The 12,551-nt window shown below is 47.8% G+C and overlaps 1 protein-coding gene across 2 annotated transcripts in view; it reads left to right on the top strand.

Moving 5' to 3' along the window:
• SLC7A8 (solute carrier family 7 member 8) overlaps window positions 1-10,170 on the top strand; it is a 64,465-nt gene extending 54,295 nt beyond the window's left edge. For both annotated transcript variants that reach the window (XM_017864201.1, XM_017864202.1), the window contains 4 exons: window positions 3,894-3,990; window positions 5,639-5,788; window positions 7,278-7,455; window positions 8,130-10,170. In XM_017864201.1, coding sequence (XP_017719690.1) covers window positions 3,894-3,990; window positions 5,639-5,788; window positions 7,278-7,455; window positions 8,130-8,296 — 592 coding nt within the window. In that variant the 3' untranslated portion in view covers window positions 8,297-10,170. The remainder of the gene's footprint in view (window positions 1-3,893; window positions 3,991-5,638; window positions 5,789-7,277; window positions 7,456-8,129) is intronic.
• The last annotated feature ends 2,381 nt before the right edge of the window (window positions 10,171-12,551 follow it).

Below are 12,551 nucleotides of genomic sequence, written 5' to 3'. Positions count from 1 at the left end.
CCTCAGCCTCCCAAAGTGCTGGGATTACAGGCGTGAGCCACCACGCCTGGCCTAAAACTTTTCTTTTTAAAAATAACTTTTATGGTCAGGTGTGGTGGCTCACACCTATAATCCCAGCACTTTGGGAGGCTGAGGTGGGCAGATCACAAGGTCAGGAGACCAGCCTGGCCAATATGATGAAACCCCACCTCTACTAAAAAAAAAATACGAAAATTAACTAGGCTTGGTGGCAGGTGCCTGTACTCCCAGCTACCCAGGAGGCTGAGGCAGAAGAATCACTTGAACCCAGGAGGCAGAGGTTGCAGTAAGCCAAGATCATGCCACTACATGCCAGCCTGGGTGACGGAGCAAGACTTCATCTCAAAAAAAATAACATCAAAAAAAAAATAACTTTTGGGGCTGGGCATGGTGGCTCACGCCTGTAATCCCAGTACTTTGGGAGGGCAAGGTGGAAGGATTGCTTGAGCCCAGTAATTCGAGACCAGCCTGGGCAACAAGGCAAGACTCTGTCACTACAAAAAAATAAGAAAGAAAAATAAGTAAAAAATAAAATTGATTTAAACATCAATATCCTACTTGTGATACTATAATATAATTGTGTAGCATGTTACCCATGGAGGAAACTGGGCAAAAGACACATAGGATCTCTTTTTATTATTTCTTACAACTGTACTTGGTTGTAAGATTCACTGAATGTGAATTTACAATTATCTCAAAAAAATTTTTCATTTTTTAAGTTAACTGAGCATGGTGGTATGTACATGTAGTCCCAGCTACTCAGGAGGCTGAGACTAGAGGATCACTGGAGTCCAGGAATTGGAGGCTGCAGTGAGCTATAATCATGCCACTCTACTCCAGCCTGGGGGACAGAGCAAGACCCCATCTCTAAAATTGGAAAATAAAAGTTTAATTTTTTTAAGTTAAAAAAAATCTTTATTCTGATTATAAATATTCCATCTATTTTAGAATTTTATTCTTTTTTTCCTTATCTTTTTTTTTTATTTCTTTTTTTTTTTTTGAGACAGGGTCTCACTTTGTCACCCAGGCTGGAGTGCACTGGTGCAAATACAGCTCACTGCAGCCTCAAACCTCCCAGGCTCAAGTGATCCTCACACTTCAGCCCCCTCAGTAGCTGGAACTACAGGCACACTCTACCATGCCTGGCTAATTTTTGTATTTTTTGTAGAGACAGGTTTTCACCATGTTGCCCAGGCTGCATTTTACAATTTTTAAATTTTTTTCTGTAATATATAAGGAAGAAAATTAAAGTTAACCAGAATTTCACCACCCAGAGATACTCAGTTAGCATTTTAATAAATAATCTTAAAATTAATTGGTATTTGGGCATAGTGGTGCACACCTGTAGTCCCGGCTACTTGGGAGACTGAGACAGAAGGATCATTTGAGTTTGGGAGGTCAAGGCTGCAGGGAGCCGTCATTGTGCCACTGCACTCCAGCCTAGGCAACAGAGCAAGACCGTGTCTCCAAAAAAAAAAAAAAAAAAAATTATTTGCATTATAGTTTTCAGTCCTGTTTTTTAATTTAATGTTATATTTTGAGCATATTCTCATGTAATCAATTTTTTTCAAAAACGTTATGACTACATAATGTTCCTTTTTTTTTTTTTTTTTTGAGAGAAGTTTAACTCTGTCATCCAGGTTGGAATGCAATGCTCACTGCAACCTCCACCTCTGGGTTCAGGCAATTCTGCCTCAACCTTCCAAGTAGCTGGGATTACAGGCACATGCCACCACATCTGGCTAATTTTTGTATTTTTAGTAGAGATGGGGTTTCACCATGTTGGCCAGGCTGGTCTCAAACTCCTGACCTCAGATGATCCACCCACCTCGGCCTCCCAAAGCGCTGGGATTACAGGCATGAGCCAATGTGCCTAGCCCATAACATTTCATCTTATGCCAAATCTATTTTATCAACCTCCTACTTTTAGGCACTTAGGATATTTCCAATTTTTTCTTTCTTTTCTTTTCTTTTCTTTTCTTTTCTTTTCTTTTCTTTCTTTTTGAGACAGGTTCTTGCTCTGTCGCCTAGGGTGGAGTGCAGTGGCACAATCACAGCTCACTGCAGCCTCAGCCTCCCAGGCTCATGTGATCCTGTCACCTCAGCCTCCCGAGTAACTAGAACAAGAGGCACACGCCACCATGCCTGGCTAATTTTTTTATTTTTATTTTTTGTAGAGACAAGGGTCCACTATTTTTCCTAGGCTGGTTTCAAACTCCCGGGCTCAAATGATTCTCCCGCCTCAGCCTGTCAAAGTGCTGGGACTGCAGGTCTTAGCCACCAAGCCCAGACAGGATATCTTTTTTTTTTTTTTAACTCAATCCCACAAGACAGGATATAAATTTTTAAGTACAATTTACATACAATAAAATACGCAGGCTGGGCGTGGTGGCTCATGTCTGTCATCCTAACGCTTTGGGAGCCCGAGGCGGGAGGATCATTAGAGCCCAGAAGTTCAAGACCAGCCTGGACAACATGGCAAGACCCTGCCTCCATTTTTTTTAAAAAAAGCAGATCATAGGCTGGGCATGGTGGCTCACGCCTGTAATCCCAGCACTTTGGGAGGCCGAGGTGGGCAGATCACCTGAGGTCAGGAGTTCTAGACCAGCCTGACTAATGTGGAGAAACCCCATATCTACCAAAAATACAAATATTAGCCGGACATGGTGGCGCATGTCTGTAGTCCCAGCTACTCGGGAGGCTGAGGCAGAAGAATCGCTTGAACCTGGGAGGCGGAGGTTGCAGTGAGCCAATATCACGCTATTGCACTCCAGCCTGGGCAACAAGAGCGAAACTCTGTCTCAAAAAAAAAAACCAGATCATAAATGTTCATTTTGATGAGTTTTGTGGGGTATTTTGTTTGTGTTTGTTCATTTTGTTTTCATTGTTGTTTTTTAGAGGCAGAGTCTCACTATGTTGCCCAGGCTGGCTTTGAACTTCTGGGCTCAAGCAGTCTTCCTACTTCAGCCTCCCAAGTAGCTAGAAATATAGGTGTGTGCTACTGTGCCTGGCTTCCATTTGATGAATTTTGACAGTCGTCAAAATTCAACCACTACCCAAAACAAGATATAGAACATTTCCACCACCAGTTCCCCACTACCACAAAAACAACTGCTCTCTGACTAGGATAAGAGTGTTTTTAGACTGGGCATGATGGCTTACGCCTGTAGTCCCAGCACTTTGGGAAGTCGAGGCGAGTGGATCATGAGGTCAGCAGTTCAAGACTAGCCTGGCCAAGATGGTGAAACCCCGTCTCTACTAAAAATACAAAAATTAGTCGGGCATGGTGGCACACACTTGTAATCCCAGCTTCTCGGGAGGCTGAGGCAGAGAAGTGCTTAAACCTGGGAGGTGGAGGTTGCAATGAGCTGAGATTGTGGCACTGCACTCCAGCCTGGGCAACAGAGCAAGATTCCATCTCAAAAAAAAAAAAAGTGTTTTTAAAGCTTTCCATATGCAGTTCGGTCCCAGTGTATCAGGGAATCTGCATCCTTTGAGAATGTGAGGAATGCTTTTAAAGAGATGAAGACTTTAGGCAACAGACAGAGGTTGCTCCTGCAGCCTTCCAGGCATTGGGAGCACCCCACTGAGTGACAGTACACTTATCAGTAACCCTGAGCCACCCATACCACATTCAGGGTCTACTAACATACCCAGGGTTCATCCACTTTTCCACTGGCTGCATCTGGTTTGCGTGCACCTGCATTTGTGAACACAGGTTCTGTGGCTGGTGGGGCGGAAAGTGTGCATGTGAAGGCAGGTGCCTGGTTGGAGGGAGGATGCCCCTGTGTGGGCAGAAGGTAGGCATGGATGAAGGAACTCGGGCTTGGTGGTCCATGGGTTATCCCAGGCTGACCTGCTTTTCTCCCTGCCAGGCTGTTCTTCGCTGGAGCCCGAGAGGGCCACCTTCCCAGTGTGTTGGCCATGATCCACGTGAAGCGCTGCACCCCAATCCCAGCCCTGCTCTTCACAGTAAGGGCCCTTCCTGCTGTAACTCTCCACACACCTCCCTCTTTTTGTGCCTAGTCTAAGCTGGGAGTTCATGCTTTTCACACACACCCCTGTTACCCTTCCGGTCTGCTGCTAGGTCTCACTGGATCTTAGATGATCTGGCAAATGATACTCATCAGCTTTGTTAATATCAAGAGATATAGCAAGGAAAGATCCTGAGTCCTGAAATACCTAAGGCTCTCGGGCTGACTTATTTCCATTCTCCCATCCTTTTGGGTCAGACTGAACTGACTGCCTCAGGATTCTACAGCCTCAAAAAAAAAAATGTCTCCCTTGGCTCTCCTCACACCTGTTACTGCAGGGTTGTGGCACTGGTCTCTGCTCCTGGCTGGTTGGTCCCTGCAAACACCCACTCCCCACATCAAGCTTCAGGGCAGCCTGCCAGTCTCTTGGAAACATCACTGAAATGAATTTAGTGTTAAGAGTACACCAAATAAGAAAAATCATAGAGGAAGACTGATAAACTGAAAACTGTGAAAAGGAAACTTGGGACTGGAAAGAGATGGGAATAAAATATCCCCAGAGTAGAATCATTTAGAGAGAGCTAAAGGAAGGAACAAAGACTTGTCCCCATTGAGTCTTTTGAGTTATTGTTATTTTCCTTCTGGATCCTGAATAAAACACTAAAAATGACTTTGGTCCACTGGCAAAGAAGCAGTTAGAAATCAGAATAACAGAGCTCATGGGAGTCAAGAGCGTTGTACAGCATTGGTGTACAACATCAGAATGTTCAGATGTAGGATGAAGGTCACCTTGACTGGTTGGTTGTGGAAGGTGGCTGGAGAAGACAGTACTCCCAGTGGGCCATACCCTTTTTTTTTTTTTTCTTTTCCCAGTTAGAGCAATTGGTGCAGTAGTGTGACTAAAAGGCAGATGCAGCAAGAACCATTAAAAGCATCTCGATTATTTTAACCATCGGCTCTCACAGGAGAACGAAACTTTTGTTGACCTTCACAAGTTATCAGAGAGGAGGAGTATGGTTCCAAGAGAGCCACAGAGATGATTTTGAGGTTGGAAAGTAGACTCTGTCAAGAAAACCTCCTACGGATGTTATGAGGGTTAAGTGAGTTAATCTTCATCAAATGCTAAAAATAGGGACCTGGCACACAGTAAGTTCTATGTAACCAGTTTTGAAATTAATAAAGAAAAGGAAGAAAAATAGATGACTCAGCCAGGAGAAAAGGATGAGGGCAGGAATAAAGCCTTAATCTGTTGTTAACAATCTTCCCTAAGGGATTTTAAAAAATGAAGTTAGCTTGAGCTATAACCAACAGAGACATACAAATGAGACCGGGGCTGACACAGAGCCACGTAATACCAGTGTGGCCAGTCTAGCTGTTTACGCCCAGTATCCATTCTAAGTGGTTAGTGCCCATGCCATACCAGTGGTTAAATATTTTTATCATCACCCCTGTAATAAGAAAGGACTTCCTAGCAATAAAGATGTTGTAACGTCCTAGGTTACTAGGGGAGGTTCTAAAGTCCCCATTTCGAGACATCCATTATACAATGGCATCGTCTGCCTGGAGGCTGGGGGACAGCCCCTAATCTATAATACCAGTCTCCAAATATCTTTCGGATCACTGATGAGCTCCTTCCACTTCCCCAGTGCATCTCCACCCTGCTGATGTTGGTCACCAGCGACATGTACACACTCATCAACTATGTGGGCTTCATCAACTACCTGTTCTATGGGGTCACAGTTGCTGGACAGATAGTCCTTCGCTGGAAGAAGCCTGATATCCCCCGCCCCATCAAGGTGAGAGAACCTCCCTTTGGGGTCCCCTCCCCTTCCTCTGTGGTTCTAGCTGCAGTTCAGATGTTTAAATCACCTCTGTTCTTAGCTGCTGACCACACATCATCATCTCTGATGGTAGCAGACCCTTTGGAAAGCAAGGGCCATTTGTGAATGGGACCACCATTTGCGTTCTCCACTGGGGATGAGATCGGAGCAGACTGTAGCTGGGGAATAAGTCAGATAAAATGTCACTTTCATCTTGACATTCCTTTGTTTCCTACCAGTCTAAGCCTTAAACTCCAGCTGACTTTTCAAACTCCAGCTGACTTTTCAAACTCCAGCTGACTTTTCAAGGTTCTCTTATCTCCCCAACACTTCCTCCTTGTCCCTCCAGATAGCTGGGTTCACTATGTGCTATGTCTCCATCCCAGAATGACTTTCCTCCTCCCATCTGCCCATCTACATTTTAACCATTTTCCAAATGCGCCTCAAGTACCTCCTCTTTCTTGAAGTTTTCTAGTCCACTGCAACCTTCTATGATCCTCCCTTTTTAAACTCCTATAGCCCTACACATATAGGGTGCTCAGTGAACCTAATATTGCTACAAGATATAACTCTGTGATAGAAATTAATGGGATTGCTCAGAACAAGACATGCTAGAGCATTATGAGTTCTCCAACAAATTAGAAGAATAGAGTGTACTCCGGAGCTATTTGAACAATCCTATTCTAGAAACAGTGACTAGATGCTTCTAGAAGATCCTTCCAGCTGAAAAATCAAAGGCTCTCCAAATCTCTCAGTTCCTCACTGGCATTTCCACCACCATTTTCTACTCTCACTCTTAGAAAACCTGCTAGAGGGAAGAGGAGGTAGAATAACCCCAGGTCCCCACCACACACATCCCTTCTGAGCAAGGAAAACAAGGAAGAGAAAGGCAGCTGAATCAGGACTGCCCTGGAGCCCTGAAGAGGATACTCTCAGGAACTCCCCACGTGGCCCATAAAGAGCTAACATTTGCCATATTGTGCCCACATAAGGGCCCTGCATAGAAGTGGGCGAGGACCAGGGAGCCTGAGTGACTCGAATCGTCTCCTGCCTGCACTTTGTGCATTGCCACACCTCCCCTCCATCCTAGGACCTCAGCAGATGCACCCATGTGCCAGCAAGCTTCTCTATCCCTATGGGCTTCTCTGGCTGCCACAGGCACATGGCATGCATGATGAGGCCTTGTCTAATCACACCCAGGATCAAGGACATGGGCAAGGAGGGTCCGTTCCTCCCTAGCTCCTCCCCATCCTCTTCCTGTCTGACCATCCATGTTCATCAACATTTGTTCATATAGCCCCTGCCCTATCAGGGATGAGTGTGGGACCACAGAGCTGAGGGAAGCCCAGCCTTTGCCCTTGAGGATGTGTCTCTGTGGGTGAAGAAGAGAGAGAATACCCCAGTTCCTAGTCCTGGGGGCCGCGGGGCCTACACAATTCACATGCCTCATGCCTCTGCTCCACAGATCAACCTGCTGTTCCCCATCATCTATTTGCTGTTCTGGGCCTTCCTGCTGGTCTTCAGCCTATGGTCAGAGCCGGTGGTGTGTGGCATTGGCCTGGCCATCATGCTGACAGGAGTGCCTGTCTATTTCCTGGGTGTTTACTGGCAACACAAGCCCAAGTGTTTCAGTGACTTCATTGGTGAGTTGTTGGAGGCTCTGGCTGGCTTGAGGGCCTCCTGGGCTGGAATGCAGTGGTCAGTGATGGGGTGGGGGAGCCACCAGGGCCAGGAGACCTAGGCTTGCCTTCTCCTCAGTCCACAGAGCTCTGGAAGAGTCCAGAGCAGGGAAAGCAGATGCCTTTTCCTAGAGACCTCTGAGAGAGGAGAACAGCTGGCATTTCCATACAGACCTTAGACCTGCAAGAATAGGCAATTTGGGCTGGGCACAGTGGCTCACACCTGTAATCCCAGCACTTTGGGAGGCTGAGACAGAGGATCACTTGAGCCCAGGAATTTGAGACCAGCCTGGTCAACATAGCAAGACCCCATCTCTATTATTAAAAATTTAAAAATTAAATAGGCAACCTATCAGCTATCCTGTGAGAGCTGCCCCAAGCTGGGTGGAGACCAGTGGAGACCCTGGACTTGGGGGTCAGTGGGCACAGGGAAGATGGAAGGCTGGGGCCTTCATGAGCAAGGAGCAGCTGGCAGGAGATGCAGGAGGAAGACCAGGTGGAAAGGATTCTCCTCAAGGCACTGATTGCTCTGAAGAGGCAGAACTTGGAGCAGGAGAGCTGGGAAGGGCCGGGGCCACTTGGCCAGGTTGGTGGGATGCTCAGCACTGGCCTGGTTTCTGTTTGATCTCTTCCTACAGAGCTGCTAACCCTGGTGAGCCAGAAGATGTGTGTGGTCGTGTACCCCGAGGTGGAGCGGGGCTCAGGGACAGAGGAGGCTAATGAGGACATGGAGGAGCAGCAGCAGCCCATGTACCAACCCACTCCCATCAAGGACAAGGACGTGGCGGGGCAGGCCCAGCCCTGAGGACCACCATTCCCTCAGCTGGCTACTCCCTCCTCCCTCCCCTTTTATCCTACCTCCCTGCCTTGGTCCCCCCAACACATGCAAGTACACACACACCCCTCTCTCTGCTTTTGTCAGGCAGTGGTAGGACTTCGGTGTGGGTAGTGAGAAATTGTAAACAAAAACTCACATTCATACCCAAAAAACCAGTCTCTCACCCCAGGGTCCATGTCCCAGGCCCCACTCCAGTGCTGCCCACACTCCCAGCTGCTGGAGGAGAGGGGAGATGCCAAGGTGCCAAGATGCCGGGCCACACCCTCAGCTGCCTCTTCAGGAACCAGAGCTCATTACTGCCTTCCCTCCCAGGGAGGCCCCTTCAGAGAGGAGGGGTGGCCATAGGGGCGGCCACAGGGGCTGTGTTGCGGGGGGACAGGCTCAAGCAATTCTGTCCCCATCAAGGGGTCAGCTGGAGAGACCTAAGACCCTATCTGTTCACCAGGGACCCAAAATCCAAGGGGATGCTTCCCTCTGCCCTCTTTCCTGCCCCTCCCCATCATACCTGCACCCACCCCAGCCAGGGCTCCCTGTCCAGAATTCAGTTCTCCTCAGGACGCCAACTCCCAGAGCTAAGGACCAAGGAGAAGAACAGCCTCTCCACCCCCAAGCCAGGCGGTTGAGGAACATACTGAGAAAGGCTCAGATTGCAGAAACCCAGCCCTGCCCCTGCCTCCTGCATCCTGCCCCCAACATGGTGCCAAAGCTTCCAGAAGCCAAAAAGGCTTCTGATTTTTAATTTAGTGGGCATCTCTCTCAGCAACTCCACCTCCCCATCACAGGAAGGAGCAGTCTCCTGCTATCCCTGCAGCCACTCCCAGCACACCCGCACACAGCCAGCACCACCGCCCCCACCATGCCCTTCTCCTCTCTGGGCCTTGGCTTGGGACCGGGTGTGAAGGATCCCCAAGCCCTTCAGGCCTGAGATCAGAGCCAAACCAGCCTTAAGTCACCTCCCATCCAAGAACTTGGCCTAAAAATACTCCCCTATTTCTAACCCTCAGGATGGATCTGATATTAAATGCCTTCCCTGGGAGGAAGGGCGCCTTCCCCCTCCCCAGAGGTGCCCATTCCATACCCTGGGAGACTGGGGAGAGCATTGACTGAAGCCCAGTTCCTTTCCCGTCCGTCCTCAACTCCAGTAGCCCCCCACTCCTCTCAGGTCTCAGTGCCATGCCGTCTTGGGGCAGGGTGAGAGGGCAGTGGCAACAGGGCGCCCACTCTAGAGGTCCTCAAAAAAGGTCCTCCTCTGTGGCTGGCGGCCTCTGACCTTTCCCTGGGCTCCAAAGGAAGGCCATGGAGTTTGTCGTGGGCCCTGCAACCTCCCCAGTCACTCCTGCTGCACTAAAGACTTAGGATCCTTTTATCACAAATTGGGATTCTCTCCCTCACCCCCAGTTCTGTCTGCTTAAACTGGAATACACGGGAGCCCTTCCTGACCTGGGTGGTGTCTCCCAGCTTCCCCGCCCAGCCTGCCTGCCCCATAGTTGGTGAGATGCCGAGTTTGGTCTGAGTTGTGACCCCTTCAGAGTAGATGCCCGGCAGGCTGGGGTTGGCCCCTGGAGGGTCAGGGGACCATCTTCTTGTTCCCTCTTTTCTCATTCCTCCAACTTCCTCCCCTCCTTCAATTATTTTTTTGTAAAGTTGATGCCTTACTTTTGGATAAATATTTTGAAGCTGGTATTTCTATTATTTCTTTTGGATTTTTTTTAAATGTAAGGTTGTTTTGGGGGTGGAGTTAGAACCTTGATGATAATTTCTTTCGCTTGGTGTAGGTTTTAAGATTTGTTTTGTGGAGAGGTTTTTTCTTTTGATGTAATAAAATTTAAAACGGAAATGAAGTTGGTGGTGTTGATAATTAAGTAACCTTTTGAGACAGAGTCACCAGGCATTTCCTCTTATGAGATCTTGCCAGGTTCCTTCCAGAATGACATTCCTAAAAGCTCTTGCTCTCTATAACTTCTAGCTATTGTAGGGACTCAGTGCCAGTGCATTCAAACCACTGACTCTCATTCTGAACCAAAAACATCATCAAAAGAAAAAAGTACAACAAATTTACAGATCTCAACTGTTTACTGTAATTCTGGAATCAGGCAACACTTCATTCCATAAAATAGAATACATGTTCCAAAGAGTTGAGCAGAAGAGGTTGGCTTTACAGACAGGAAAGGGCTGAAGAAAGCTGGTTAGTCACTTTTCAAAGTTGCTTTTCTTGGCTGGGCACCGTGGCTCACTCCTGTAATCCCAGCCCTTTGGGAGGCTGAGGAGGGAGGATCTCTTGAGCCCAGGAGTTTGAGACCAGCCTGGGCAACATAGCAAGACCTCATCTCTACAAAAGATAAAATTAGCTGGGCATGGTGGTATGTGCTTGTAGTCCCAGCTACTTGGGAGGCTGAGGCCGAAAGGAGGACGGGTTGAGCCTGGGAGGTCGAGGCCGCAGTGAGCTGTTATTGCGCTACTGCACCTCCAACCTGGGTGGAAGAGCAAGCCCCTGTTTCAAAAACAAAGTTACTTTTCTTGTAAGGTGGGGACAGGGAGACAGAACAATAGAAAAATAACTGATTAGATAATATCAGGATCCCTCAGGCTACCTTGTTTCGTGTAAAGATTAAAGCAGAGGGAACTTCATTATCATGCCCATTGAATATTGAAATTGACCTGTTTTAATTGGCTGTTATAGCTCTCTCCTGATTTCTAGGAAGGTCAGATAACAACTTAGGTTAGATTTGGTGATGTGGAACTTTAGCATGGGGGATTCCATTTTGATTTTAGTCTGGTCTGTGGGGCCTAGAGCAGGAGCTTAGTCCAAAACCACGACCTTCTGTACTTTTTTATTTACCAACACTCACTCATTCCTTCTTGGAGTCACGAAGTGTTACTAAGTTTCTGCTCTGTGCACCATATTGAAAGCCTGCAGACTAACTGGGAAGAACTCAACACTGCCCAGGGTGGGAACATGGGCAAGGGAGAGACGGCACCCAGCCAAGCTGAGAGAGGCAAAGGCAGACGTCCTCCCAAAGCCTGATCAGCAAAGGCTTCTCTCATCAGCACAGCCTGAGCCAAGTCTATGGGGCGAGTCAGGATCCGAGGAGCTTGATGGGAGGGCCTGGGAGGTAAGGCTAGGTTCACTCAGCCAGACAGAGCCATCTGAGAAGAAAAGTTAGCTCTAGGAGGAAGAGTAGGAGGACCATTGGACTAGGACAGGGAAAAAGGAAGAAGTCATTAAGGTATGTACAAGTACTTCCTGGAGTTTTGGGTTAACTACTAGAGGAAGTTGATGGGATTAGCACCAGTCCTTGCTTTGTGTCCCTGTCTTTATGGGCTGCCCTCCTGGCTGCGTGTCCAGAGCCAGCACTGCTAGCAGATGTAGGGCAAGGGTGGGGGAAAGGGGGTGGTGGAGGGGCAGTGGTGTTAAGACATCACCCTTCACCATCTGGAGGATGGTGTGTCCTCACCACTGTGAGGACAAGGCAGGCAAGATGCCGCCACTCCCAGTCCTGGCCTGATGCCAACACTCCTGCTTCGTGACTGTCATTCTTCCAGACAGGCTGAAAGCTCGCCATTCAACAGGGACGCCCAGCTGGGAGGCCGGCCACTAAACAGCTGTGTGTCCTTGGGCAAGTCACCTTACCTGCTTAGCATTTTAAGAGAGAGAGCTGGACCTAATCTCAAATAGTTCCTCAATCTTCCAATTTTAGGTTGTCCCAAAAGGCAGAGGCCAGTCTTGTCCAAGCCTCACATCTGCCCTTTGGGGCCCCCTTCCCCAGCACACACCTTTCCTTTCCCTGGACTGCCCCAGGCTCCTCCCTATTGCCCCATTCGAGCAAGTCCTGTCCCTCATCCTTCTCACTCCATAGAGGCACTTGTCCTTCAGGTGCACCCTCTCTTTCTGTGACACCTGCTGATCTTTTCAACCTGGTCAGATTGGGCAAATGTGGGTCCCCTCCTGGGCAACAAACATTTACTTTTAACCTGGCCATTTCCTGTCTTAACCCTGTCAGTCACTTTAATGCTAGGAATTTCACATGCTCTGAGTTTAGGGAATTTGGGAACATTTTGAAAGTCACTGAAATCGTAGCTGTTTATGCATTCATTAATTAAAGTGGTCACACAACAAATCTTTTTGTGACCATTCTGTCAAAGACTTTGCTATATGCTGTAGAAATAGTAAATTTTTTTCCTGATTTTTCTTTTCTTTTTTTTTTTTTTTTTTTTGAGACGG

This window comes from Rhinopithecus bieti, unplaced genomic scaffold (genome assembly GCF_001698545.2).
Source record: "Rhinopithecus bieti isolate Rb0 unplaced genomic scaffold, ASM169854v2 scaffold_74680, whole genome shotgun sequence".
Taxonomy (NCBI): Eukaryota; Metazoa; Chordata; class Mammalia; order Primates; family Cercopithecidae; genus Rhinopithecus; species Rhinopithecus bieti.
The sequence above is the reverse complement of the archived record's forward strand: the minus strand, read 5'-3'. Positions and strand labels throughout refer to the sequence as shown.